Genomic DNA, 27,452 nt, shown 5'->3' on the forward strand with positions numbered 1-27,452 from the left:
TAGTAGGAGTAGTAATAAGAATATTAAGAGCAGTGCAAGTTACAAGGACAAGGACAAAGTAAGGACAGTAGAGATAGTAAGAGTATCAGGAGCAGCGAGAACAGAAGCCGTAGGATTGATAGCGAAGATATTAAGAGCAGCAAGGAAAGCGAAAGTAGCGAGGGTAGTAAGAGCAGCGACAAGAGGAGCGGTAGCGGCCGCCGAAACCGCAGTTACCGCAGGTGGAGGAGGCGTAGGAGGTAAGGGGCAGAAGAGAGCAGTAGAGACAGCGGGAACAGCGGGGAAAGCGAGAGCAGCAAGAAGGACGGGGATAGTAGAGATAGAGGAAGTGGCGAGAGCAGAAGCAGTAATAGGGAGGATTGCGGAATGCGGAGGAGTAAGAGCGGTAGGAGTAAGAGTAGCAAGAGCAGGACGTAGAAGTAAGAGCCGTAGGAGCAGGAGCAGTAAGAATAGCAGGAGTAGCAAGGGTAGGAGCTTTAAAGGCGGCAGCAACGAGGGTGTTACAAGCAGCGAAAATAATAGGAGCAGGGAGAGTGGTCGCAGTAAGGATAGCGATAGAAGCGAGGTTGGCGACAGCAGGGACAGTAGTAGTAGCAAGAATAGCGAGAGTAGCGAGAGCAATAGCAGTGAGAGCTAGAGCATTAAGAGTAGCAGCAATAAGAGCAGTAACCGTAGGAGTAGGCGCATTAAGAGTAAAAGCTGCAGGAGTAAGAGCAGTAAGGGCGGAAATAGTAGGAGCGTAATTAGCGAGAGCAGGAGCAGCGAGGACAGCAGGAGCAGCTGGAATGGCGAGAGCAGCAAGGACGGAGTGGATAGCAAGAATAGGAAGCGTAGGGGCCGCAGTGGCGATATTTGTAGAAGCGGCAGTAAACACAGGTGTAGTAGTAGCCGTAGGAGTAATAACGAGCATGTTAAAAGCAGCAAGGACGGCAGGAACAGCGGGAGTTGCAATAGTAGAACCCGTAACCGTAATTGAATAGACAGTAAGAGTGATAGTCGCGATAGAAGGAAAAGTTACAAGAATAGCAGCCGTAGCCGTGGTAGAAGCAAGAGTAATTATAATAGAGGCAAAGATAGTAACAGTAGTAAGAGTAATAAGCACAGTAAGGGTATAGTAAGAGCAAAAGTTTAAAGAAGAGTTATTTATGTTAAAAATAAGTATGCAGGTATAAAGCAAAGAAAAGAAAGATTCGAAAAGAGAGAGTATAAAGTTGGTGAGATTCATAATCGATAGATGAGGTAGGTAAAACAGGTATAGTTTGTAGTATATATTAGATAGTGTTTAAGAAAGAAATCAAGCATAGAATTAAGTAGGATTTAAGGATTAGGATTGTAGTAGAAGACAGAGCAAGTTATTAGGAATACATTAATAAGAAGATAGAAGAAAAGATTAAGTTTATATAAAAGTAGAGTCATAAGAAGAAGATATAAATAAAAAAGATATAAGAGATTATGTTTCAATAATATTAAAAAGAGATGTTAGAAAAGAAAGAAGAATAAAAGAACCCGATATAATTTAAGAGGAGTATAGTAAAGGGAATAGAAGATAGGTAGAAGAAGAAAGAGAGAGAAGATAAGGAAGTTTATAGAGAAGGACATAAGAAGCAAAAGATAAAGAGAAAGAAGGAGAAGTAAAGAAAATAGAAAGAGAAGTAAAGAAAAATAGAGCAAGTAAGAGAGAGAGATAGTAATATACAGTAGCATAGTATTATAGTTAATATAGAGTTTAATCCGCTAGTATACCGAATGTATAACGTGTGGCACTTAGTATCGAGCCAATTAGCTCTTTATGTTAGTGATATCGTTATGTGTAAGTTTCAGTATTGCTCCGTCTCCCAGTTTACTAGCCCTAGCCGTAGAGTCCTGTATCAGTCGCTAAGCCTAAGTTCTATGTATGATGGTCGTTGTGGAGTTTCTATGGGTCTTGTACAATTTGGGTGGTGTTTTGCGTACTCCAATTTCAGAGCTAGTCTTCCATTGGCGCGGGTGCTAAAGAGCAGTGTGGTGAATAGAAAGAGATGTAGCAGCGGGCTCTTTTAGATAAGGAAATATTGTTTTTGTAGTTTTATACAGTGTCTGTCTGTTCGGTGGTTTGCCCAAGGTGCCATTTTCTCGTGCCAATCCTAGTACTTGCAATAAAGGCTAGAGTAGCTTTGATGCCTGTCTTTGTTTGGAGGAGGAGTGGGAGGGTGATGGGTCTGTGTGGTATTGCTTCTTTGAGTGTATTTCGATGTGTTTTGTACTGTTTGCAATCTAGAAGTAGATGCTGTGGTGTTTGTGGTTTGTAGCATATACATAGATTGCAGTCTCTCTTGTTGAATCTCTTAAGGTAGGAGTTGAAGTATCCATGTCCTAGCTTGAGTGAGTAGAACGCGCTCGAGATTTCTCTTGGTGTTCCCTTCGGGACTTTGATTGTTGTATGTGTGTTGAGCTTGAAGATCCTTGAGTAGGAGCTTCTGTTTTTGGTGGGCCTGTCGGTATACCTCTTGTACTCCATCAGTTGTTCTGTTTTTTGTATTTTGTTGATTTCTGTGCCTAAGTAGGCTAGGCTCGCTGTGGTCGATGTTGTTGGTCTCTCTTTAGCTGCTTCCTTTGCTAGCGTGTCGGCTTTTTCGTTGCCCTTGACGTCGTTATGTCCTGGGGCCCACTGCAGGTGGATCGATGCTTTCTTTGTCGTTATTCTCTTTGCAGCTCTGATGCATCTTAGTAGCCACTGTTGTCCCGGGTTGTCCGATAGGTTGTTAAGCCTATGGATTGCTGCTTGGTTGTCTGCGTATACGTAGATCTCTTGGCCTTCTTGTGCCACTGTAGCCGCGTGTTCAAATGCCTGTGCTATCCCCTCTAGTTCACCGTTGTAGACTAGTTGGGAGCATCCAATGTTTGTCTTTTGAGAAAAGGTTTCTTCGTGGGTGGAGCTGTACGCTACTACACCTACGCCGATCCCTATTCCCTTGTCGTGTTGTGAGGCATCTGAGTAGATTGCGGTGAAGTTATCTCCGCTCCTTGATAGGATATAATCCGTGTGTGCAATTGCCTCTTCCTCTTTGCTCTTTTTTGATACAGTAACCTTGTAGTTAAGACTTTCCCATGGTCTGAACCTATATGGGATTATCTTTTCTACGCTATTGTTGTCTCTCTCTGGGATTGACTTAACAATAGTGTATAGTTGTCTATGCTGGTTTGGCTTTTTGTAGCTAGCTTTGTCTGTATTTGTGATCCTTGTAATTGCTTTCTGGATTGGGTGGTTGCTGGATAGCTGGTGTGCTCTAGACGCATACTTTCGGTTGTTGGTGTTGAGTCTAATTGCAGGTGACGTAAGTCCGGATTCAATGCTTGTTGGTAGGGATGGTGACGTTCTAAACACTCCAATTATCTTTCTACACGCCAGGTTGTGCAGTGATTGTAGGAGGCTAGTGGCGTAGCTTTGGTTCTTCCAGTATATTTGTGATCCGTAGTCTGCAACGCTTGTGACGCATGCTAGGTATAGTTGTCGTACTGCTTTTGGGGAGAGTCCTCTTTCGATGTTGGCTAGTCTCCCTAGTCTATAGAATGCTTTCCTTGCTTGGCTTACGCGTGTAGCAATATGTTCCTTGAAGGACAGTCTATTGTCTATGTGGATACCTAGCCATTTGATTGTGTCTTTCGGTTCTACAATGGTGTTGTCTGGAAGCTGTAGGCTTCTCTCTTTTCTCTCTTTCTTGGCGGTAAAGTGGATGAGCTCTGTCTTAGCTATATCGAACATAATCGCTAAGTTTTTCCCTCGGTGAGATAGTAGGCGGACTTGCTGTTCTAGTATTTTGACATTTTTCTTTAGCGATGTTGAGGATGTCGATAGAGATAGGTCGTCAATATAGGATAGGTTGAAGCTTTGTAGTCCTGGGAAGAGGTCTCTGGTGTAGATAAGAAAGAAGATTGGAGACACTGGGCTGCCTTGAGGTATCCCAGCTATTATCTCGGAGAATTCTTGTGTCTTATTGTCGAAGGAGAGTCTTAGCGATCTGTTTGAGAAGAAGGATTTTGTCCAAGCGATAAGACTAATTGGAAGGCCTAGCTTCTTAAGCGTTCGCAGGAATTGATTGTGTGAGACGTGGTCAAATGCTCCCTTTACGTCTAGGAAGATAGTTGATGTTATTTGGCCTTTCTGTTTCTGGTGCTGAATTTGGTCGATGAGTAGCATAGCTGCATCTATTGCAGATTTCTTGAGTCTACCCCCAATTTGGGTTGGGTGTAGTAGCTCTGTGATTTCTGCTAGATTGCTCAGCCTACTTGCGGTGATCCTCTCGTTAATCTTTCCTAAACAGCTTAATAGAGTGATAACTCTGTAGGCTTTTGGGATTGAATAGTCTGGTTTTGATGCCTTTTTAAGAACAGCTCCTGTAGCTTGTTTCCAGCATTTTGGGTGGTATCCATAGTTGAATAGGAGTGAGAAAGCTCTAAACATTGTTTGCGGTTGAGCTTTGTACGCGGCTGTGATTATGTCTTGTGTTATTGCATCTGGTCCTGGGGTGCTACTTTTGACTTGACTTGAGCATGCTCGTTCTAGTTCAGTCGTGGATAGTGCTGGCCAATCCCATCTCTTTTCCTGGTAGTTGGTGAATGTGGGCGCTTCGGTTATGGGCGGTGGTGGGAATAGCGTGTTGCGGAACGCTTGGCATTTCTTGTCGAATGATGTTTCTCCTTGTATAGGTGGAATTCTTTCGACTTTGTTATCCTTTGTATATGCCATGGCTTTGTAGATTGACTGCGGGTCTTCCTTCTCTAGGAATTCATTCCAGTGTTTCCTTTTAGCGTCTTTGATTGCCTTGTTGTAGGTGTTTCGTGCACGTAGGAAGTCTCTTTTCTCTAGGTAGGCGTCGTGTATCGCAGTAGTTTCGAGCTTTTCTTTAAAAATCCTTCTATAGTGGGAAGTGTCTTGTCGTAGCTTTGTCAGCTCTTTGTTCCACCAAGCTTTTGGTTTTGGACCAAGTCTAGTGATAGGGATAGCTTTGTTTGCTGCAGTTTGGATTGCTTGAGTTATTGCTTTACCAATCTCTTCTAGCTGTTGCTCTAGCTCTGTATTGTTGCCGAGGAGGAGGTCCATTAAGTCTGCCTTTCTTGGATCACTGATCTGGTCCATATCTTGCAAGGTTTGACTGTTTTGGATTGCCGTTTCTAGTTCTTTGTTGAAGGTGTCCCAGTTAGCCTTTGCAGTATTAAATCTGGGTTGGTTTGTCGGGTTTTCTACAAGGTCTGCGTTTGTTTGGATGGAGAATAGGAGGCCGTAGTGATCTGATCCAGTTTCAGGTATAGTCTGCCAGTCCGTAGCTTTGCTAGCCAAGTCTGGAGTGACAAGTGAGAGGTCTAGGACTGTTTCTCTAGATAGGTGTGGTCTGAAGAATGTGCCTACTCCTGGTGTGTTTAGGAGCTCTAGATCTTGTTCTTCAATCCAGTCAATAAATGGCTGTGCTCCTTGGCTCGTCGTTGGGCATAGCGGGTCCCACAATGGATGGTGCTCGTTGCTATCTAGTACTAAAATAGAACTTGGCGGAAGCTTAGTGTTAAGTATAGCTCTGGGCAGTGTTTTTTCCCCTTCGGCGTTTGTTTGGTTGTATACGTTAAATAGGTTAAATTGGAAATTAGAACCTTTTATTGTAATAGCCATTGCGTCTGGGTCTATTTTGAAGTCGTTTTGGGTGAATGTCTCTGCTTCTAGTGTTCTAGATATATAAAATAGAACCCTAGGGCGGACGGGTAGGTTTGTTACTGGTAAGATCTGGATAAACGCAGTGTGATTTATGGATCTTGCTGTTGCGTAGTTGTCGTTGGTAGTTAGCCATGGCTCTTGAATTGCAATTATATCAGCTTTAAGTTCAACTGCAAGTTGCAGTGTAGACTCAGTCGCTGTAATGCTCTTGTTGAGATTGACTTGGAGGATCCTAATGTTGTTCAACATTAAAATCCTGCGGGGATGCTCTTTGTTACTGCTTGGTAGAGTTCGCACTCTTTGCTGTTTGCAAAGTGGGGCTCTTTGCAGTTACTACAGTGGGGGAGTGTATGGTTGCAGGGTTTTCCTTTTGTATTACACACTGAGCATTTGTGTGTTGTAGTTGCATGTTCTTCTCCGCACAAATTGCATGCTGGTTGGTTTCGGCATCTAGTGGCTGGGTGGCCAAATTGTTGGCAGTTTAGGCATTGGGTAGATGCTGCTATAGGCTTAAACTTTTCGGTGAAGAGAGTTTGTCCAAGGATTGTAATTCTACCACCAAGTCTGGCTGCGTCTTCGGCTGTTTTGAATGCTATTACAATAGAGCTGTTCTTCTTGTTTTGCCATTCTCTTGATATCCAGTATGGGTTGCCAGTAATTTGTAGTCCGTTGTTGTATGCTGGGATTTCTGTGTGGAGTATCTCTAGTGTCTCTGCTCCCTCCCATTCTGTTGGCACATTATGTACTACTACTTTCGTCCATGATTCTAGTAGTTGTACATTCTTTAGCTCAAACTTTTGATGCCATATATGCTTGTGTTGGACTAGGTATTCTCCTGAGTAGGTTGGAGTGGTTGTTAGAATAATATTGTTCTTTCTACTTGTTGTTACTTCCTTCACTACTGGGTCTTTGATGCCGCCCTTTGTGAACTCTTCGTTGATTAGGTCTCTAATCTGGAGTGGTGTGTGAGACGTAGGCTGGGTAAGCGTAAGGACTGCTTGGTAGTAGCTTGCTGGCTTTTTGTTTGTCTTCTTTTTGTAGACACTGTAGTCCATGTGTTTCCGTTGTTCTGGGCGGCTACGCTAGCGTATGATGTCTTGTTTTGTTGGGTGTTTTGGGTGTTTTGGGTGTTTTGGATGTTCTGGGTGTTCTGGTTGTTTGGTTTTTCTTGGTTGTTTGGGTTTTGTGGTCCAGTTGCGGCATTAACAGCTTTCTTTAGTGTCTTTGTAGCTTGTTGGGAGGCGCTTGTAAGCGTTGCAGTCTGGTACGCAAGCTGTGCTGTAAACTTCTCAGTCATTTGCTGCGTAACCCTGCCTAGTTCCGTAAAGTCTCTAAAGACGTCCAGTAGTTGTAGTAGTTTGTTTTGGGATAGATGGGATTCGGCCATAGTAGATGCTTGTAGAATTAGGTCCCTTGCCCAGAAGATTGCTTGGGTTGAGTCCTTTGCTCTTGGTTTCTTTTCTTGGCTGTTCTGGAATGGGTTTCTCTCTCTTGTAGTTATCTCTGGGGAGAATGCCGCTGGTCTTTTATTTAGTGGTGGCTGAATAATTAACCTTGGTGTTTCTTGGGTGGTCTGCTCGATGGGTGTTGTTGGGTTGTCTTGGTGCCTTTCGTCGGTCTCCATTTCGTCGTCCAGTGTGCTTGAGGTCCGGAGGTCTTCTGGTAGCTGGACTACGATAGTGTCGCTATCTGGGGCCATTTTAGCCTCTCTGTTGTCTTGTTGTTGTTGTTTCTAACCCAGGGCGCTCAATGGTACGTTATAATATACCATTTTTTTGTTAGTGCTGAGAAGTACGCGTATGGCGGGTATATACTAGAACCAGGGGTTTATCCCATTAAACTTCAGGAGTACATCCCATTTTTAGTCTATAGTCGAAATTACTCCAAATTTAGACATATAACTCAGCATACGTAGACGCACAATCTGACGAATTTACAGCGCAGCAGACTATGTGGTTCAGGAGCTTAGGGTTTGGTGTTCTTGGTTAGGGTTACGCGTCTGGGGGGTCAGGAGGTCGCGAGGCTCGGCACCCCGCCGCGCGCGCGCCGCCGGAGTAAGCACCGAGAGAGCGATCAACAGCGCGTGTATATAAGAAGCCGAGTAGAACAGGTAGGCGTCGATATTTCAACATGTCTAAACCTAGCATCGAGTGCCAGTATTTCGAGCATGTGCCTGAGCACAGCGTAGCGGCATGCAGAGAGTGCAGATATGCAGTATGGCCAGATCAGATTGAGGGCCATCTACAGAAGCAGCATAAGGTTAGTTACAAGGAGGCTGAGGCAGTTGGACAGCAGGTTCGCAGCTGGGCTGGGTTAGTCCAGTACCCTAGTGAGCTCGAGGTGCCGACTGGTGCTCCAAAGCCTGTGCGGCAATTGCCAGTGTATACAGACGGGATGTTATGCCAATTTGACTCCAGCTGCTGCTATTATGTAGCAAGAAGTAAGGAGGCTATACGAAAGCATTGGCGTAAGGACCATCAAGGATGGTCAGCAGGGAAGAAGCGAGGGCGGCCAAGTCGAACCAGGCAGAAGAGCGTGCAGGCACATATGGATAAGGGGTACCGGCTGGTCCATTGCCAGCGATTATTCAGCAGCCGGCATGGATCGCAGTACTTTGAGGTCCAGGCACCCAGCCAGGATGGAGAAGGCCCCGAAATCGTGCCCGTAGACGGGGCAGCAGCATGGGCGCGAGTGGGCGAGCAGATGGCCAAGGCGTGGGCAGACATCGAGAAGCGGGCGCAGACGACGATCCAGGAGGGCGAGCGCGACGAGGTGAACCCATGGCTGGAGCGGACGCAGTGGTTGCCGTACCTAGTGGGCATGGAGAGGCCGGATTTGTTAGCGTGCATCGAGGAGCCCGTGGCAGAGCCAGATGCCAGGCAGGAGCAGCAGGCCGAGCCGGTGGAAGCAGCGATTTGGGCAGCCATGGATGGATTGGCGCGGTTCAGCCAGGCATCCATTATTGACCGGATTGGCGTGTTTATACGGTTGGAGGCAATTCGCACAGAGATGCACCAAACCCGGTTCCAGCCGTTACAGCCGTACAGACTCCGCAACAATCAATCGATCGACATGATTGATTCCTATATAGGTTAAAGAGTTACTTTATTAGGCAGCCTTTAACCTAGATAGGAATCAATCATGCCGATCCGATTGATTGTTGCGGAGTCTGCAGCCGTATATGGACAAGAACGCCATTGTCAAGCACACACGACCGTGGCAGCAGATGTTAATGTTTTTTGCACGCACACAGAAAGAGCACGGGTGGAAGAGCCCCAAGTATCGGTTTACGCGCCGGCAGCGAGAGGCATGGGAGGTGTTAATCGAACAGGCAAAGCGGAGCATAGAGGGAGACGAAGAAGATGAAGCCGAGGATATGGACGAAGAGAGAGAAGAGCTGGACGAGGAGATGATGGACGACATAGACGAGGCGATAGAGGTAGCTGAGGAAGAGCCAGGTCAGGGAGAAGGCCCCGAGCCTAAGAAGTTGTCTAAGATACAGAAAGCGTGTTTGGAGTTTTGCATTGCATTACTTAACCACCGCATCACCCGTAGAGAGTATGACAGCCCGCTGGTGTGCGCGTTGGCGGTGCTGGGCGTCAAGGAGGACGGATGGAAGGGGCCGGAGCAGTACCCGCCGATATTATCGGCGGTGATCAAGATCGCTCGGTTTATGGTCGTGCAGAAGGGACTAGAAATGTCAGGGCCCGAGGAGGATAGCGGCGATGAGACAGACGACGACTTAGATGACAGCGCGTACGAGAGCGGGCCAAGCCAGCGACGGCGTCCCAAGGGGTGTTTGCAGTTAGTGCAGAAGATGATGGACCGGTTCATGGTGCGCGGCAGCCATAGCCCCATGCAGTGGATGTTGGATTTGCGGACGTATGGATTGAAGATCCATTACAACACTACAACCCGCGGGCATGTAGAGTGGACGAACGGCGACGAGCAGACTCCGCAACAATCAATCGGATCGGCATGATTGATTCCTATCTAGGTTAAAGGCTGCCTAATAAAGTAACTCTTTAACCTATATAGGAATCAATCATGTCGATCGATTGATTGTTGCGGAGTCTGGCGACGAGCTGCTGTACAAAGAGCTGCATTTTAGCATGGCGCAGTTCCGCGGCATGGTACATGGGCTGGCTAGCGAGAGCCGGCGATTATTAACAGAGGAGTTAATGTTTAGCAGCAAGGCAGCGCCGGTGCCGGCAGTGCCATGGGAGAGCATACGTGACAACCCAACCGACGAGCGGCCAGGATGGAACTTTTTGAAGGATCATCGCACAAACATGCCCGTCAACGGCGAGAGGTGGTTATTTGAGCGGGTAGGCGAGAGCGCCAGCATCCGGAGTCGGTTCATGAAGCCCGGGACGCAGTCAGGGGTAGACCGACAGGCAATAGAGCGATACATGGACCGGGTGGTAGAATTTCGCGAGAAGCTGGCGGTGTTAATGCACATAACGGGTGGGCAGCCAGCGCGAGGGCCAGAGCTACTGAGCGTACGGCATAGCAACACAGTGCAAGGGGGGCATCGCAATATATTCATCGAGGACGGCATGGTGGTGTTTGTGACACGGTACCACAAGGGATACAAAGTCAGCGGCGACGTCAAGATTATCCATCGATATTTGCCGCGCGAGGTGGGCGAGCTGGTAGTGTGGTATATGTGGCTGGTGTTGCCGTTCCAGCAGCGGCTCGAGGCGTTGGTGTGGGAGAAGGAGGCAGTTTCGTCGCATATGTGGCCAGCAGACCCCAGCGGCCGCAAGTGGACGACCGATCGGCTGCGGGAGGCGTTGAAGCGCGAGAGCCGGATCGCGATGGGCCAGGAGTGGACGTTTGCCGGGTACCGGGAGATGGCGATTGGCATCAGCCGGCGGTTTTTGCGTGGATCGACAGCGTTCCAGGCAGATGAGGGCGAGGAGAATAAGGAGTGGGCTGAGGAGCAGGCAGGAGATTCGATTGCCGACGAGCAGGCGGGCCATACGTCGCACGTGGCGGGACTGGTATACGCGCGAGGGATCATGGAGCAGTCAGGGGCCGTGGCGGATAGGCGCACAGTCCGCAACAATCAATTAAGTGGGTCCTAGAAGGTTCAGATTGGATTGATTGATTACCGCTTTAAGCCTAGTAGTTACCTATAGGAGTTTAAGCCCTACCTAGATAGGTAAGTGGGTCTAGGAGAGTGACCGGATTGAATTGATTGTTGCGGAGTCTAGATAGGCGGCAGCAGTTCCGGGCATCGAGCACGGATTGGCATAGATTTTTGGGCTTCCAGGCAGGCTTGGACGACCAGAGAAGAAGCAGCAAGCGGAAGAGAGCGCCGTTTGAGAGCGAGGCAGACGAGGCAAGGGTGGATCGGTGGCAGCGGCTGAGGAAGATGGACGCGAGAGCGCAGCTGAAGCGCATGATGGGCGAGGAGGCCAAGTTCCGGGGGGTGCAGGAGGCAGCGATCAAAGCCATCACAGCAGGCGAGAGTCCCGTAGTAGCGGTGATGCCGACGGGGGCAGGCAAGAGCTTGTTGTTCATGTTGCCGGCGTGGGCAGAGCAGGGCGGCACGACGGTGGTGGTAGTGCCGTTGATCGCGTTGCGTGGCGACATGGCACAGCGGTGCAAGAAGCTAGGGATATCGTGCGTAGAGTGGCAGAGTCGGCGTCCGCCAGACGCAGCAGCGGTGGTGTTAGTGACGCCCGAGTCGGCAGTTGGAGAGGAATTTGCAACGTTTTTAAACCGGCTACGAGCGACGCGGCAGCTAGATCGGATTATTATCGACGAGTGCCATATCGTGTTAAACCGGCAGTACACGTTCCGCAAGCAGATGCAGCAGCTAGGCAAGCTGGTGGCTGTAGAGACGCAGATGGTCATGTTGACAGCAACGTTGCCACCCAGCGAGGAGGACGAGTTATTCCGGCGAATGCATTTTGAGCGTGGGCAGGTAAGAATGTTTAGGGCACCGACAGCACGGAGCAACATAGCGTACCGGCAGAGATGTCAACAAGCAAGTCAAGCTGGCTTGATTCTTATCGATTGCAGATCACAGACCATTCTCTGGGACGTGCCACTGTGCACGAGCCTCTATATTGTCTGTGATCTGCAATCGATAAGAATCAAGCCAGCTTGACTTGCTTGTTGACATCTCTGCGTACCGGGTGGTAAGGGTAGAGAAGGAGAGGAAGAGACAGGAGGTAGAGGCAACGGTGTTGGCGATGGTACAGCAGAAGGTCCGAAAGTATAAGAGCGGCAAGATTGTAGTGTACGGCAACTCAGTGCCAAAGGTCAAGGGGTTAGCCGAGAAGCTCAAGTGCCATGCGTATCATCACCACGCGGTTGGCAAGGCAAGCATGTTGGGGGAGTTCATGGGCGGCAAGCAGCGGGTGATTGTGGCAACCAGCGCGTTGGGCATGGGAGTGGACGTGCCCGATATCCGGTGCATTGTCCACATGGATTGGCCGTTTAGCGTGTTGGATTACGCGCAGGAGAGCGGGCGAGCCGGGCGAGACGGGGAGCGGAGCGAGGCGATCATGATGGTGCAGGACGGCGAGCAGCGAGCGGCGGATGACAAGCAGGGGAAGGCGGAGCAGCGGTTGGTGCGAGCATACGTCGAAGGCATAGACGAGGCGGCGACATGTAGACGGGTAGTGTTGGACGGGTATTTGGACAGGCGCGAGGCCGAGCGAGCTCGGTGCGAGGAGGGAGAGGAGAGGTGTGACGTATGCATGAGAGCCGACGGGGAGGAGATGGAGGAGGAGATGGAAGAGATGGAGGAGGTGGAGGAGATGGAGGAGGAGATGGAGGAGGATATGGAGGAGGGCGGCAGCAGCAACGAAGAAGAGGCGGAGACATTGGAGAGGGAGCAAGAAGAGGCGCGGCAGACGTTTAATCAGCAGCAACGAGAACAAGGCGGCCCGCGACAGAGATTGATACAGCAGCGGCAGCAGGAGTTCGCCGACGTCGAGTGGCTGCGTAGGCAGCTGGCGCAATGGATAAACCGGTGTGGGTTATGTGAGGCAGTAGGCCAAGGATCGAGCACACACGATGTACGGCAATGTTGGCGACAAGAGAGCCAGCAGATCAAGCAGTCGATTAAGAGGATGGAAGAGACAATTAAGTTTGAGCGTTATTCGGGTTGTTTTTGGTGTGGAGTGCCGCAGGAGATATGCAAGCGGTGGGAAAGGAATAGTTTTCGGCGATATCAGAGAGTCCAAGACGGGGATTGCCAGTATAGAGGGGTATTAATAGGCGGGTTATTAAGTATAGCATTAGGGCGGAGCGAGGTAGGAAACCGATGGACGGCGCGGTTAGAGGAGTTCGGGGTTAGTAATTCAGGAGCAGGGCCGACGTTGTTTGAGTTTTTAGGAAAAAAGCGATTGTTAGAGACGGTTGAGAGCAATAACTTAGCAGGAGAGTTTTGTTGGATTACAAGATTAATAGGCGAGTAGAGGAAATATAGAGAGTTGTAACGTTGACGAGGGTAGCTCCAACAGCTCGAGTAGGTCGGATAGTGTAAGCAGCGATAAAGGCAAGAGCAGCAAGATCAGCGAGAGCGTAGGCAGGGTTAGCAGCAAGAGAGATAGCAGCAACAGTGACGATAGTAGCAGCAGTAAGAGTAGCGACGAAGGCGAGGGCAGCGAGAGCAGTGATCAAGGCGAGAGCAGCGAGAGTAGTGACGAAGGCGAGGGTAGTAAAGATATTAGAGGTAGCGAAAGCAGCGGCAACAGCGAGAGCAATGAGAGCAACGACAAAGACGAGGGCAGAGAAGGTAACGAGAGCGGCGAGAGCAGTAAGAGCGCAGGCAGCGTTGGTAGCGAGAGCAATAGCTGCAACAGTGGCGATAGTGGCGATAGCGAGGGCAGCGACGACGGCGAGGATGGCGAGGATGGCGAGGATGGCGAGGACAGCGAGGGCAACTTGATGGCAGGTAGCGAAAGCAGTAATAGCAGCTTGAGCAGGGAGGAAAAGCGAGGGTCGTGACGACGGCGAGAGTAGCTCCGATAGCGAGAGCAGCAAGAGCGAGAGCAGCAAGAGCGGCAAGAGCAACGAGAGCGAGGCAGGCGAGGCAGGCGAGAGCAACGAGATGGCAAGTAGCGAGAGCGAGGCAGGCGAGGCAGGCGAGAGCAACGAGATGGCAAGTAGCGAGAGCGTAGGGAGCGAGAGAGGCGAGAGAAATAAGAGCAGCGACATGATAGGTACCGTTGGCAGCGAGAGCATCGAGAGCCGCGCATATAGCGAGAGTAACGAGAACAGAGCGAGTAGCGAGAGCAGCGACGACGGTAAGGACAGCGAGAGCAGGAGCCGCAGCGGCGAAAGGAGTTGTAGAAGCCGTAGCAGCGGTAGGAAGTGAGAAGCAGCGAGAGTAGCGCGAGCAGTGGGGGGACAGCAGGGACAGCGAGAGCAGTAGGGAAAGCAAGAGCAGGGGCAGAAGTAGTTATAGCGGCCGCAGGCGTAGTAGGAGCGGTGGGGAGTGAGGAGCAGAAGCGAGGATATCGATAGCAGCGAGAGCAGCGAGGACGGCGGGGATAGTAGGGATAGCGGGATCAGCTGTGAGAGAAGCGAGGATAGCGAGAGTAGGAAAGCAGGAGCCGCAGGCGCGATAGAAGTAAGAGTAGCAAGAGCAGTAAGAGCAGGATGTGTAGCCGCGAGGATAGAGGCAATTAAGGTAATTAAGGTGATTGCGATGATTGCGAGGACAGTAAGAGCAACAAGGGCAGCGCAAGAAAGGGGCGAACGGCAAGGGAATTAACTATTAAGTTAATTGTAGCGATTGCAAGGACAGCGGGAACAGCGAGGATAGTAAGGGCAGTAAGGGTAGAAAGGACAGCGGAAGCAGCGAGGACAACGAGTAGACTCCGCAACAATCAATTCAATCCGGTCACTCTCCTAGACCCACTTACCTAACCCAGGGCGCTCAATGGTACGTTATAATATACCATTTTTTTGTTAGTGCTGAGAAGTACGCGTATGGCGGGTATATACTAGAACCAGGGGTTTATCCCATTAAACTTCAGGAGTACATCCCATTTTTAGTCTATAGTCGAAATTACTCCAAATTTAGACATATAACTCAGCATACGTAGACGCACAATCTGACGAATTTACAGCGCAGCAGACTATGTGGTTCAGGAGCTTAGGGTTTGGTGTTCTTGGTTAGGGTTACGCGTCTGGGGGGTCAGGAGGTCGCGAGGCTCGGCACCCCGCCGCGCGCGCGCCGCCGGAGTAAGCACCGAGAGAGCGATCAACAGCGCGTGTATATAAGAAGCCGAGTAGAACAGGTAGGCGTCGATATTTCAACATGTCTAAACCTAGCATCGAGTGCCAGTATTTCGAGCATGTGCCTGAGCACAGCGTAGCGGCATGCAGAGAGTGCAGATATGCAGTATGGCCAGATCAGATTGAGGGCCATCTACAGAAGCAGCATAAGGTTAGTTACAAGGAGGCTGAGGCAGTTGGACAGCAGGTTCGCAGCTGGGCTGGGTTAGTCCAGTACCCTAGTGAGCTCGAGGTGCCGACTGGTGCTCCAAAGCCTGTGCGGCAATTGCCAGTGTATACAGACGGGATGTTATGCCAATTTGACTCCAGCTGCTGCTATTATGTAGCAAGAAGTAAGGAGGCTATACGAAAGCATTGGCGTAAGGACCATCAAGGATGGTCAGCAGGGAAGAAGCGAGGGCGGCCAAGTCGAACCAGGCAGAAGAGCGTGCAGGCACATATGGATAAGGGGTACCGGCTGGTCCATTGCCAGCGATTATTCAGCAGCCGGCATGGATCGCAGTACTTTGAGGTCCAGGCACCCAGCCAGGATGGAGAAGGCCCCGAAATCGTGCCCGTAGACGGGGCAGCAGCATGGGCGCGAGTGGGCGAGCAGATGGCCAAGGCGTGGGCAGACATCGAGAAGCGGGCGCAGACGACGATCCAGGAGGGCGAGCGCGACGAGGTGAACCCATGGCTGGAGCGGACGCAGTGGTTGCCGTACCTAGTGGGCATGGAGAGGCCGGATTTGTTAGCGTGCATCGAGGAGCCCGTGGCAGAGCCAGATGCCAGGCAGGAGCAGCAGGCCGAGCCGGTGGAAGCAGCGATTTGGGCAGCCATGGATGGATTGGCGCGGTTCAGCCAGGCATCCATTATTGACCGGATTGGCGTGTTTATACGGTTGGAGGCAATTCGCACAGAGATGCACCAAACCCGGTTCCAGCCGTTACAGCCGTACAGACTCCGCAACAATCAATCGATCGACATGATTGATTCCTATATAGGTTAAAGAGTTACTTTATTAGGCAGCCTTTAACCTAGATAGGAATCAATCATGCCGATCCGATTGATTGTTGCGGAGTCTGCAGCCGTATATGGACAAGAACGCCATTGTCAAGCACACACGACCGTGGCAGCAGATGTTAATGTTTTTTGCACGCACACAGAAAGAGCACGGGTGGAAGAGCCCCAAGTATCGGTTTACGCGCCGGCAGCGAGAGGCATGGGAGGTGTTAATCGAACAGGCAAAGCGGAGCATAGAGGGAGACGAAGAAGATGAAGCCGAGGATATGGACGAAGAGAGAGAAGAGCTGGACGAGGAGATGATGGACGACATAGACGAGGCGATAGAGGTAGCTGAGGAAGAGCCAGGTCAGGGAGAAGGCCCCGAGCCTAAGAAGTTGTCTAAGATACAGAAAGCGTGTTTGGAGTTTTGCATTGCATTACTTAACCACCGCATCACCCGTAGAGAGTATGACAGCCCGCTGGTGTGCGCGTTGGCGGTGCTGGGCGTCAAGGAGGACGGATGGAAGGGGCCGGAGCAGTACCCGCCGATATTATCGGCGGTGATCAAGATCGCTCGGTTTATGGTCGTGCAGAAGGGACTAGAAATGTCAGGGCCCGAGGAGGATAGCGGCGATGAGACAGACGACGACTTAGATGACAGCGCGTACGAGAGCGGGCCAAGCCAGCGACGGCGTCCCAAGGGGTGTTTGCAGTTAGTGCAGAAGATGATGGACCGGTTCATGGTGCGCGGCAGCCATAGCCCCATGCAGTGGATGTTGGATTTGCGGACGTATGGATTGAAGATCCATTACAACACTACAACCCGCGGGCATGTAGAGTGGACGAACGGCGACGAGCAGACTCCGCAACAATCAATCGGATCGGCATGATTGATTCCTATCTAGGTTAAAGGCTGCCTAATAAAGTAACTCTTTAACCTATATAGGAATCAATCATGTCGATCGATTGATTGTTGCGGAGTCTGGCGACGAGCTGCTGTACAAAGAGCTGCATTTTAGCATGGCGCAGTTCCGCGGCATGGTACATGGGCTGGCTAGCGAGAGCCGGCGATTATTAACAGAGGAGTTAATGTTTAGCAGCAAGGCAGCGCCGGTGCCGGCAGTGCCATGGGAGAGCATACGTGACAACCCAACCGACGAGCGGCCAGGATGGAACTTTTTGAAGGATCATCGCACAAACATGCCCGTCAACGGCGAGAGGTGGTTATTTGAGCGGGTAGGCGAGAGCGCCAGCATCCGGAGTCGGTTCATGAAGCCCGGGACGCAGTCAGGGGTAGACCGACAGGCAATAGAGCGATACATGGACCGGGTGGTAGAATTTCGCGAGAAGCTGGCGGTGTTAATGCACATAACGGGTGGGCAGCCAGCGCGAGGGCCAGAGCTACTGAGCGTACGGCATAGCAACACAGTGCAAGGGGGGCATCGCAATATATTCATCGAGGACGGCATGGTGGTGTTTGTGACACGGTACCACAAGGGATACAAAGTCAGCGGCGACGTCAAGATTATCCATCGATATTTGCCGCGCGAGGTGGGCGAGCTGGTAGTGTGGTATATGTGGCTGGTGTTGCCGTTCCAGCAGCGGCTCGAGGCGTTGGTGTGGGAGAAGGAGGCAGTTTCGTCGCATATGTGGCCAGCAGACCCCAGCGGCCGCAAGTGGACGACCGATCGGCTGCGGGAGGCGTTGAAGCGCGAGAGCCGGATCGCGATGGGCCAGGAGTGGACGTTTGCCGGGTACCGGGAGATGGCGATTGGCATCAGCCGGCGGTTTTTGCGTGGATCGACAGCGTTCCAGGCAGATGAGGGCGAGGAGAATAAGGAGTGGGCTGAGGAGCAGGCAGGAGATTCGATTGCCGACGAGCAGGCGGGCCATACGTCGCACGTGGCGGGACTGGTATACGCGCGAGGGATCATGGAGCAGTCAGGGGCCGTGGCGGATAGGCGGCAGCAGTTCCGGGCATCGAGCACGGATTGGCATAGATTTTTGGGCTTCCAGGCAGGCTTGGACGACCAGAGAAGAAGCAGCAAGCGGAAGAGAGCGCCGTTTGAGAGCGAGGCAGACGAGGCAAGGGTGGATCGGTGGCAGCGGCTGAGGAAGATGGACGCGAGAGCGCAGCTGAAGCGCATGATGGGCGAGGAGGCCAAGTTCCGGGGGGTGCAGGAGGCAGCGATCAAAGCCATCACAGCAGGCGAGAGTCCCGTAGTAGCGGTGATGCCGACGGGGGCAGGCAAGAGCTTGTTGTTCATGTTGCCGGCGTGGGCAGAGCAGGGCGGCACGACGGTGGTGGTAGTGCCGTTGATCGCGTTGCGTGGCGACATGGCACAGCGGTGCAAGAAGCTAGGGATATCGTGCGTAGAGTGGCAGAGTCGGCGTCCGCCAGACGCAGCAGCGGTGGTGTTAGTGACGCCCGAGTCGGCAGTTGGAGAGGAATTTGCAACGTTTTTAAACCGGCTACGAGCGACGCGGCAGCTAGATCGGATTATTATCGACGAGTGCCATATCGTGTTAAACCGGCAGTACACGTTCCGCAAGCAGATGCAGCAGCTAGGTAAGCTAGTGGCTGTAGAGACGCAGATGGTCATGTTAACAGCAACGTTGCCACCCAGCGAGGAGGACGAGTTATTCCGGCGAATGCATTTTGAGCGTGGGCAGGTAAGAATGTTTAGGGCACCAACAGCACGGAGCAACATAGCGTACCGGGTGGTAAGGGTAGAGAAGGAGAGGAAGAGACAGGAGGTAGAGGCAACGGTGTTGGCGATGGTACAGCAGAAGGTCCGAAAGTATAAGAGCGGCAAGATTGTAGTGTACGGCAACTCAGTGCCAAAGGTCAAGGGGTTAGCCGAGAAGCTCAAGTGCCATGCGTATCATCACCACGCGGTTGGCAAGGCAAGCATGTTGGAGGAGTTCATGGGCGGCAAGCAGCGGGTGATTGTGGCAACCAGCGCGTTGGGCATGGGAGTGGACGTGCCCGATATCCGGTGCATTGTCCACATGGATTGGCCGTTTAGCGTGTTGGATTACGCGCAGGAGAGCGGGCGAGCCGGGCGAGACGGGGAGCGGAGCGAGGCCATCATGATGGTGCAGGACGGCGAGCAGCGAGCGGCGGATGACAAGCAGGGGGAGGCGGAGCAGCGGTTGGTGCGAGCATACGTCGAAGGCATAGACGAGGCGGCGACATGTAGACGGGTAATGTTGGACGGGTATTTAGACAGGCGCGAGGCCGAGCGAGCTCGGTGCGAGGAGGGAGAGGAGAGGTGTGACGTATGCATGAGAGCCGACGGGGAGGAGATGGAGGAGGAGGAGATGGAGGAGGAGGAGATGGAGGAGGAGATGGAGGAGGAGATGGAGGAGGAGATGGAAGAGATGGAGGAGGTGGAGGAGGTGGAGGAGGTGGAGGAGATGGAGGTGGTGGAGGTGGCCGAGGGCGGCAGCAGCAACGAAGAAGAGGCGGAGACATTGGAGAGGGAGCAAGAAGAGGCGCGGCAGGCGTTTAATCAGCAGCAACGAGAGCAAGGCGGCCCGCGACAGAGATTGATACAGCAGCGGCAGCAGGAGTTCGCCGACGTCGAGTGGCTGCGTAGGCAGCTGGCGCAATGGATAAACCGGTGTGGGTTATGCGAGGCGGTAGGGCAAGGATCGAGCGCACACGACGTACGGCAATGTTGGCGACAGGAGAGCCAGCGGATCAAGGAGTCGATTAAGAGGATGGAAGAGACAATTAAGTTTGAGCGTTATTCGGGCTGTTTTTGGTGTGGAGTGCCGCAGGAGATATGCAATCGGTGGGAAAGGAATAGTTTTGGGCGATATCAGAGAGTCCAAGACGGGGATTGCCAGTATAGAGGGGTATTAATAGGCGGGTTATTAAGTATAGCATTAGGGCGGAGCGAGGTAGGAAACCGATGGACGGCGCGGTTAGAGGAGTTCGGGGTTAGTAATTCAGGAGCAGGGCCGACGTTGTTTGAGTTTTTAGGAAAAAAGCGATTGTTAGAGACGGTTGAGAGCAATAACTTAGCAGGAGAGTTTTGTTGGATTACAAGATTAATAGGCGAGTAGAGGAAATATAGAGAGTTGTAACGTTGACGAGGGTAGCTCCAACAGCTCGAGTAGGTCGGATAGTGTAAGCAGCGATAAAGGCAAGAGCAGCAAGATCAGCGAGAGCGTAGGCAGGGTTAGCAGCAAGAGAGATAGCAGCAACAGTGACGATAGTAGCAGCAGTAAGAGTAGCGACGAAGGCGAGGGCAGCGAGAGCAGTGATCAAGGCGAGAGCAGCGAGAGTAGTGACGAAGGCGAGGGTAGTAAAGATATTAGAGGTAGCGAAAGCAGCGGCAACAGCGAGAGCAATGAGAGCAACGACAAAGACGAGGGCAGAGAAGGTAACGAGAGCGGCGAGAGCAGTAAGAGCGCAGGCAGCGTTGGTAGCGAGAGCAATAGCTGCAACAGTGGCGATAGTGGCGATAGCGAGGGCAGCGACGACGGCGAGGATGGCGAGGATGGCGAGGATGGCGAGGACAGCGAGGGCAACTTGATGGCAGGTAGCGAAAGCAGTAATAGCAGCTTGAGCAGGGAGGAAAAGCGAGGGTCGTGACGACGGCGAGAGTAGCTCCGATAGCGAGAGCAGCAAGAGCGAGAGCAGCAAGAGCGGCAAGAGCAACGAGAGCGAGGCAGGCGAGGCAGGCGAGAGCAACGAGATGGCAAGTAGCGAGAGCGAGGCAGGCGAGGCAGGCGAGAGCAACGAGATGGCAAGTAGCGAGAGCGTAGGGAGCGAGAGAGGCGAGAGAAATAAGAGCAGCGACATGATAGGTAGCGTTGGCAGCGAGAGCATCGAGAGCCGCGCATATAGCGAGAGTAACGAGAACAGAGCGAGTAGCGAGAGCAGCGACGACGGTAAGGACAGCGAGAGCAGGAGCCGCAGCGGCGAAAGGAGTTGTAGAAGCCGTAGCAGCGGTAGGAAGTGAGAAGCAGCGAGAGTAGCGCGAGCAGTGGGGGGACAGCAGGGACAGCGAGAGCAGTAGGGAAAGCAAGAGCAGGGGCAGAAGTAGTTATAGCGGCCGCAGGCGTAGTAGGAGCGGTGGGGAGTGAGGAGCAGAAGCGAGGATATCGATAGCAGCGAGAGCAGCGAGGACGGCGGGGATAGTAGGGATAGCGGGATCAGCTGTGAGAGAAGCGAGGATAGCGAGAGTAGGAAAGCAGGAGCCGCAGGCGCGATAGAAGTAAGAGTAGCAAGAGCAGTAAGAGCAGGATGTGTAGCCGCGAGGATAGAGGCAATTAAGGTAATTAAGGTGATTGCGATGATTGCGAGGACAGTAAGAGCAACAAGGGCAGCGCAAGAAAGGGGCGAACGGCAAGGGAATTAACTATTAAGTTAATTGTAGCGATTGCAAGGACAGCGGGAACAGCGAGGATAGTAAGGGCAGTAAGGGTAGAAAGGACAGCGGAAGCAGCGAGGACAACGAGGACAGCGAGGATTGTAAGGACAGCGGAAGCAGCGAGGACAACGAGGACAGCGAGGATTGTAAGGACAGCGGAAGCAGCGAGGACAACGAGGACAGCGAGGATTGTAAGGACAGCGGAAGCAGCGAGGATAATGAGGACAGCGAGGATAGTAAGAACAGCGAGGATAGTAAGGACAGTAAGAGTAGCGAGGATAGCGAAAGTAGGAGAGTAGCAGTAGCAATAGCAGTAGCCGGAGGTGTATATAAGCTGTAAGAGGTAAGAGGTAGAAGTAAGGATATTATAAGCAGCAAGGATAGCAGGGGCAGAAGCGGCAACAGGTGCAGGGGTAGTAGGAGTAGTAATAAGAATATTAAGAGCAGTGCAAGTTACAAGGACAAGGGACAAAGTAAGGACAGTAGAGATAGTAAGAGTATCAGGAGCAGCGAGAACAGAAGCCGTAGGATTGATAGCGAAGATATTAAGAGCAGCAAGGAAAGCGAAAGTAGCGAGGGTAGTAAGAGCAGCGACAAGAGGAGCGGTAGCGGCCGCCGAAACCGCAGTTACCGCAGGTGGAGGAGGCGTAGGAGGTAAGGGGCAGAAGAGAGCAGTAGAGACAGCGGGAACAGCGGGGAAAGCGAGAGCAGCAAGAAGGACGGGGATAGTAGAGATAGAGGAAGTGGCGAGAGCAGAAGCAGTAATAGGGAGGATTGCGGAATGCGGAGGAGTAAGAGCGGTAGGAGTAAGAGTAGCAAGAGCAGGACGTAGAAGTAAGAGCCGTAGGAGCAGGAGCAGTAAGAATAGCAGGAGTAGCAAGGGTAGGAGCTTTAAAGGCGGCAGCAACGAGGGTGTTACAAGCAGCGAAAATAATAGGAGCAGGGAGAGTGGTCGCAGTAAGGATAGCGATAGAAGCGAGGTTGGCGACAGCAGGGACAGTAGTAGTAGCAAGAATAGCGAGAGTAGCGAGAGCAATAGCAGTGAGAGCTAGAGCATTAAGAGTAGCAGCAATAAGAGCAGTAACCGTAGGAGTAGGCGCATTAAGAGTAAAAGCTGCAGGAGTAAGAGCAGTAAGGGCGGAAATAGTAGGAGCGTAATTAGCGAGAGCAGGAGCAGCGAGGACAGCAGGAGCAGCTGGAATGGCGAGAGCAGCAAGGACGGAGTGGATAGCAAGAATAGGAAGCGTAGGGGCCGCAGTGGCGATATTTGTAGAAGCGGCAGTAAACACAGGTGTAGTAGTAGCCGTAGGAGTAATAACGAGCATGTTAAAAGCAGCAAGGACGGCAGGAACAGCGGGAGTTGCAATAGTAGAACCCGTAACCGTAATTGAATAGACAGTAAGAGTGATAGTCGCGATAGAAGGAAAAGTTACAAGAATAGCAGCCGTAGCCGTGGTAGAAGCAAGAGTAATTATAATAGAGGCAAAGATAGTAACAGTAGTAAGAGTAATAAGCACAGTAAGGGTATAGTAAGAGCAAAAGTTTAAAGAAGAGTTATTTATGTTAAAATAAGTATGCAGGTATAAAGCAAAGAAAAGAAAGATTCGAAAAGAGAGAGTATAAAGTTGGTGAGATTCATAATCGATAGATGAGGTAGGTAAAACAGGTATAGTTTGTAGTATATATTAGATAGTGTTTAAGAAAGAAATCAAGCATAGAATTAAGTAGGATTTAAGGATTAGGATTGTAGTAGAAGACAGAGCAAGTTATTAGGAATACATTAATAAGAAGATAGAAGAAAAGATTAAGTTTATATAAAAGTAGAGTCATAAGAAGAAGATATAAATAAAAAAGATATAAGAGATTATGTTTCAATAATATTAAAAAGAGATGTTAGAAAAGAAAGAAGAATAAAAGAAACCCGATATAATTTAAGAGGAGTATAGTAAAGGGAATAGAAGATAGGTAGAAGAAGAAAGAGAGAGAAAGATAAGGAAGTTTATAGAGAAGGACATAAGAAGCAAAAGATAAAGAGAAAGAAGGAGAAGTAAAGAAAATAGAAAGAGAAGTAAAAAAATATAGAGCAAGTAAAGAGAGAGTAGCAAGAACAGCAGTAGTAATAAGGATAAGGATAGAGTTAAGGTACAGTACAATAATGCATAGTGGGTATTTAAGCAACAGTAGTAAGACGAGGCAGGCCGTGTTGGACGTGCATACAGTAGGTAGAGTTTAAGTTTACCGACGCAGAATAGTGATAGAGGTATATAGGGTAGTAGATAATGCGATGCGGTATATAGACGGCGGTAGGCGAAGGACAGAGCCGACACAATATACAACAGTATTAGAGAACTAAGAGGTAGTAGGCAAAGGAGATAGTTGAAGAAGTATTTAGGTTGTGTTAGTATAGCGAATGGTATAACGTGTGTATACAAGCAATAAGAAGATAATAGATACGGAGGAGATTAGACAGCAGATATAAAAGATTGTTAGTTTCGAGGGTATTTATAGCAAGGTTGGGCAATTAGGATAGTAGGGGAATAGATAGGGAATATGCGAAGGGCGGGTGATAAGCAAAGCGAGGACAAAATAGGGAGATGTTAGTGACGGGGAGGAGAAATACAAAAGAAGCAGTTAAGATTGTGTTAGAGTAGATTTGTATAAGGGTTATTCGTTATGTATTTAGTAGGGAGTTAGGCAGGAGAAATGTAAGGGGTAGGAGAGGAATTGTTCGGGGCAGTATTGGATAGTACGAGACGCAAATTGATAGTGTAACAGAGTATTAATAGGGGGGTTAATAGAGGAAGAGGTAGGGTAGAGGGAGGTAAGAGAGTAGTGGAGGGCGCGGTTAAAGGGGTTAGGGGTAGAGAGAGGAAGGGTCAGGGAGAGGAAGGGTCAGGGAGGGTAGAGAGGATCAGGGAGGGTAGAGAGGATCAGGGAGGTAGAGAGGATCAGGGAGGGTAGAGAGGATCAGGGAGGGTAGAGAGGATCAGGGAGGGTAAGAGGGTTAGGTATTATAGTATAAGAAGATAACTAGAGAAAGTAAGTAAAAAGAGTTAAGAATAATAAAGTGGATAGTAAATAATATATAGGGGGGTTTTAGAGAGGAGGAAATATAAGAGAGTTTACTAGAAAATAAGAAAGAGGGGTTTCAGAGTAGGCAGAAGCGTAAATTATTATTATTATTATATTCCATTAGAGTCCTGTATCAGTCGGTGACTATGTAGGACTTTGGCTAAGCCGTTCTATGTATGATGGTCGTTGTGGAGTTTCTATGGGTCTTGTACAATTTGGGTGGTGTTTTGCGTACTCCAATTTCAGAGCTAGTCTTCCATTGGCGGGTGCTAAAGAGCAGTGTGGTGAATAGAAAGAGATGTAGCAGCGGGCTCTTTTAGATAAGGAAATATTGTTTTTGTAGTTTTATACAGTGTCTGTCTGTTCGGTGGTTTGCCCAAGGTGCCATTTTCTCGTGCCAATCCTAGTACTTGCAATAAAGGCTAGAGTAGCTTTGATGCCTGTCTTTGTTTGGAGGAGGAGTGGGAGGGTGATGGGTCTGTGTGGTATTGCTTCTTTGAGTGTATTTCGATGTGTTTTGTACTGTTTGCAATCTAGAAGTAGATGCTGTGGTGTTTGTGGTTTGTAGCATATACATAGATTGCAGTCTCTCTTGTTGAATCTCTTAAGGTAGGAGTTGAAGTATCCATGTCCTAGCTTGAGTGAGTAGAACGCGCTCGAGATTTCTCTTGGTGTTCCTTCGGGACTTTGATTGTTGTATGTGTGTTGAGCTTGAAGATCCTTGAGTAGGAGCTTCTGTTTTTGGTGGGCCTGTCGGTATACCTCTTGTACTCCATCAGTTGTTCTGTTTTTTGTATTTTTGTTGATTTCTGTGCCTAAGTAGGCTAGGCTCGCTGTGGTCGATGTTGTTGGTCTCTCTTTAGCTGCTTCCTTTGCTAGCGTGTCGGCTTTTTCGTTGCCCTTGACGTCGTTATGTCCTGGGGCCCACTGCAGGTGGATCGATGCTTTCTTTGTCGTTATTCTCTTTGCAGCTCTGATGCATCTTAGTAGCCACTGTTGTCCCGGGTTGTCCGATAGGTTGTTAAGCCTATGGATTGCTGCTTGGTTGTCTGCGTATACGTAGATCTCTTGGCCTTCTTGTGCCACTGTAGCCGCGTGTTCAAATGCCTGTGCTATCCCCTCTAGTTCACCGTTGTAGACTAGTTGGGAGCATCCAATGTTTGTCTTTTGAGAAAAGGTTTCTTCGTGGGTGGAGCTGTACGCTACTACACCTACGCCGATCCCTATTCCCTTGTCGTGTTGTGAGGCATCTGAGTAGATTGCGGTGAAGTTATCTCCGCTCCTTGATAGGATATAATCCGTGTGTGCAATTGCCTCTTCCTTTTGCTCTTTTTTGATACAGTAACCTTGTAGTTAAGACTTTCCCATGGTCTGAACCTATATGGGATTATCTTTTCTACGCTATTGTTGTCTCTCTGGGATTGACTTAACAATAGTGTATAGTTGTCTATGCTGGTTTGGCTTTTTGTAGCTAGCTTTGTCTGTATTTGTGATCCTTGTAATTGCTTTCTGGATTGGGTGGTTGCTGGATAGCTGGTGTGCTCTAGACGCATACTTTCGGTTGTTGGTGTTGAGTCTAATTGCAGGTGACGTAAGTCCGGATTCAATGCTTGTTGGTAGGGATGGTGACGTTCTAAACACTCAATTATCTTTACACGCCAGGTTGTGCAGTGATTGTAGGAGGCTAGTGGCGTAGCTTTGGTTCTTCCAGTATATTTGTGATCCGTAGTCTGCAACGCTTGTGACGCATGCTAGGTATAGTTGTCGTACTGCTTTTGGGGAGAGTCTCTTTCGATGTTGGCTAGTCTCCCTAGTCTATAGAATGCTTTCCTTGCTTGGCTTACGCGTGTAGCAATATGTTCCTTGAAGGACAGTCTATTGTCTATGTGGATACCTAGCCATTTGATTGTGTCTTTCGGTTCTACAATGGTGTTGTCTGGAAGCTGTAGGCTTCTCTCTTTTCTCTCTTTCTTGGCGGTAAAGTGGATGAGCTCTGTCTTAGCTATATCGAACATAATCGCTAAGTTTTTCCCTCGGTGAGATAGTAGGCGGACTTGCTGTTCTAGTATTTTGACATTTTTCTTTAGCGATGTTGAGGATGTCGATAGAGATAGGTCGTCAATATAGGATAGGTTGAAGCTTTGTAGTCCTGGGAAGAGGTCTCTGGTGTAGATAAGAAAGAAGATTGGAGACACTGGGCTGCCTTGAGGTATCCCAGCTATTATCTCGGAGAATTCTTGTGTCTTATTGTCGAAGGAGAGTCTTAGCGATCTGTTTGAGAAGAAGGATTTTGTCCAAGCGATAAGACTAATTGGAAGGCCTAGCTTCTTAAGCGTTCGCAGGAATTGATTGTGTGAGACGTGGTCAAATGCTCCCTTTACGTCTAGGAAGATAGTTGATGTTATTTGGCCTTTCTGTTTCTGGTGCTGAATTTGGTCGATGAGTAGCATAGCTGCATCTATTGCAGATTTCTTGAGTCTACCCCAATTTGGGTTGGGTGTAGTAGCTCTGTGATTTCTGCTAGATTGCTCAGCCTACTTGCGGTGATCCTCTCGTTAATCTTTCCTAAACAGCTTAATAGAGTGATAACTCTGTAGGCTTTTGGGATTGAATAGTCTGGTTTTGATGCCTTTTTAAGAACAGCTCCTGTAGCTTGTTTCCAGCATTTTGGGTGGTATCCATAGTTGAATAGGAGTGAGAAAGCTCTAAACATTGTTTGCGGTTGAGCTTTGTACGCGGCTGTGATTATGTCTTGTGTTATTGCATCTGGTCCTGGGGTGCTACTTTTGACTTGACTTGAGCATGCTCGTTCTAGTTCAGTCGTGGATAGTGCTGGCCAATCCCATCTCTTTTCCTGGTAGTTGGTGAATGTGGGCGCTTCGGTTATGGGCGGTGGTGGGAATAGCGTGTTGCGGAACGCTTGGCATTTCTTGTCGAATGATGTTTCTCCTTGTATAGGTGGAATTCTTTCGACTTTGTTATCCTTTGTATATGCCATGGCTTTGTAGATTGACTGCGGGTCTTCCTTCTCTAGGAATTCATTCCAGTGTTTCCTTTTA

General features: G+C 49.9%; 13 protein-coding genes across 13 annotated transcripts; 7 read left to right on the forward strand and 6 right to left on the reverse strand.

Moving 5' to 3' along the window:
- Positions 1–130: 130 nt before the first annotated feature.
- PtrM4_152370 (ComEC, membrane metal-binding protein) lies at positions 131–910 on the reverse strand (the record flags this gene model as incomplete). Its single annotated transcript, XM_066110178.1, has 1 exon — positions 131–910. One exon carries the CDS (start codon positions 908–910, stop codon positions 131–133), a length of 780 nt encoding a protein of 259 aa, XP_065958780.1.
- Positions 911–2,065: 1,155 nt separating this feature from the next.
- On the reverse strand, positions 2,066–7,382 carry PtrM4_152380 (uncharacterized protein; the record flags this gene model as incomplete). Its single annotated transcript, XM_066110179.1, has 3 exons — positions 2,066–5,915; positions 6,107–6,714; positions 6,765–7,382. 3 exons carry the CDS (start codon positions 7,380–7,382, stop codon positions 2,066–2,068), a joined length of 5,076 nt encoding a protein of 1,691 aa, XP_065958781.1.
- Positions 7,383–7,813: 431 nt separating this feature from the next.
- Positions 7,814–8,779, forward strand: PtrM4_152390 (DUF3505 multi-domain protein; the record flags this gene model as incomplete). Its single annotated transcript, XM_066110180.1, has 1 exon — positions 7,814–8,779. One exon carries the CDS (start codon positions 7,814–7,816, stop codon positions 8,777–8,779), a length of 966 nt encoding a protein of 321 aa, XP_065958782.1.
- An 85-nt stretch (positions 8,780–8,864) lies between these two features.
- Positions 8,865–9,665, forward strand: PtrM4_152400 (PRP38-assoc multi-domain protein; the record flags this gene model as incomplete). The annotated part of the gene is made up of 1 exon (XM_066110181.1): positions 8,865–9,665. The coding sequence occupies one exon, from the start codon at positions 8,865–8,867 to the stop codon at positions 9,663–9,665; it is 801 nt and encodes a 266-aa protein (XP_065958783.1).
- A 130-nt stretch (positions 9,666–9,795) lies between these two features.
- On the forward strand, positions 9,796–11,700 carry PtrM4_152410 (uncharacterized protein; the record flags this gene model as incomplete). Its single annotated transcript, XM_066110182.1, has 3 exons — positions 9,796–10,762; positions 10,903–11,618; positions 11,659–11,700. The coding sequence occupies 3 exons, from the start codon at positions 9,796–9,798 to the stop codon at positions 11,698–11,700; spliced, it is 1,725 nt and encodes a 574-aa protein (XP_065958784.1).
- A 771-nt stretch (positions 11,701–12,471) lies between these two features.
- Positions 12,472–12,770, forward strand: PtrM4_152420 (uncharacterized protein; the record flags this gene model as incomplete). The annotated part of the gene is made up of 2 exons (XM_066110183.1): positions 12,472–12,646; positions 12,751–12,770. The coding sequence occupies 2 exons, from the start codon at positions 12,472–12,474 to the stop codon at positions 12,768–12,770; spliced, it is 195 nt and encodes a 64-aa protein (XP_065958785.1).
- Positions 12,771–13,099: 329 nt separating this feature from the next.
- Positions 13,100–13,864, reverse strand: PtrM4_152430 (uncharacterized protein; the record flags this gene model as incomplete). The annotated part of the gene is made up of 1 exon (XM_066110184.1): positions 13,100–13,864. The coding sequence occupies one exon, from the start codon at positions 13,862–13,864 to the stop codon at positions 13,100–13,102; it is 765 nt and encodes a 254-aa protein (XP_065958786.1).
- Positions 13,865–14,972: 1,108 nt separating this feature from the next.
- PtrM4_152440 (DUF3505 multi-domain protein) lies at positions 14,973–15,938 on the forward strand (the record flags this gene model as incomplete). Its single annotated transcript, XM_066110185.1, has 1 exon — positions 14,973–15,938. One exon carries the CDS (start codon positions 14,973–14,975, stop codon positions 15,936–15,938), a length of 966 nt encoding a protein of 321 aa, XP_065958787.1.
- An 85-nt stretch (positions 15,939–16,023) lies between these two features.
- On the forward strand, positions 16,024–16,824 carry PtrM4_152450 (PRP38-assoc multi-domain protein; the record flags this gene model as incomplete). Its single annotated transcript, XM_066110186.1, has 1 exon — positions 16,024–16,824. One exon carries the CDS (start codon positions 16,024–16,026, stop codon positions 16,822–16,824), a length of 801 nt encoding a protein of 266 aa, XP_065958788.1.
- A 130-nt stretch (positions 16,825–16,954) lies between these two features.
- On the forward strand, positions 16,955–19,656 carry PtrM4_152460 (uncharacterized protein; the record flags this gene model as incomplete). Its single annotated transcript, XM_066110187.1, has 2 exons — positions 16,955–19,532; positions 19,628–19,656. 2 exons carry the CDS (start codon positions 16,955–16,957, stop codon positions 19,654–19,656), a joined length of 2,607 nt encoding a protein of 868 aa, XP_065958789.1.
- A 329-nt stretch (positions 19,657–19,985) lies between these two features.
- On the reverse strand, positions 19,986–20,750 carry PtrM4_152470 (uncharacterized protein; the record flags this gene model as incomplete). Its single annotated transcript, XM_066110188.1, has 1 exon — positions 19,986–20,750. One exon carries the CDS (start codon positions 20,748–20,750, stop codon positions 19,986–19,988), a length of 765 nt encoding a protein of 254 aa, XP_065958790.1.
- A 479-nt stretch (positions 20,751–21,229) lies between these two features.
- Positions 21,230–22,646, reverse strand: PtrM4_152480 (ComEC, membrane metal-binding protein; the record flags this gene model as incomplete). The annotated part of the gene is made up of 2 exons (XM_066110189.1): positions 21,230–22,210; positions 22,320–22,646. The coding sequence occupies 2 exons, from the start codon at positions 22,644–22,646 to the stop codon at positions 21,230–21,232; spliced, it is 1,308 nt and encodes a 435-aa protein (XP_065958791.1).
- A 2,092-nt stretch (positions 22,647–24,738) lies between these two features.
- On the reverse strand, positions 24,739–27,391 carry PtrM4_152490 (uncharacterized protein; the record flags this gene model as incomplete). The annotated part of the gene is made up of 4 exons (XM_066110190.1): positions 24,739–25,739; positions 26,049–26,181; positions 26,238–26,819; positions 26,876–27,391. The coding sequence occupies 4 exons, from the start codon at positions 27,389–27,391 to the stop codon at positions 24,739–24,741; spliced, it is 2,232 nt and encodes a 743-aa protein (XP_065958792.1).
- Positions 27,392–27,452: the final 61 nt, after the last annotated feature.

This window comes from Pyrenophora tritici-repentis (assembly GCF_003171515.1).
Source record: "Pyrenophora tritici-repentis strain M4 chromosome Unknown M4_contig_00023, whole genome shotgun sequence".
NCBI classification, from domain to species: domain Eukaryota; kingdom Fungi; phylum Ascomycota; class Dothideomycetes; order Pleosporales; family Pleosporaceae; genus Pyrenophora; species Pyrenophora tritici-repentis.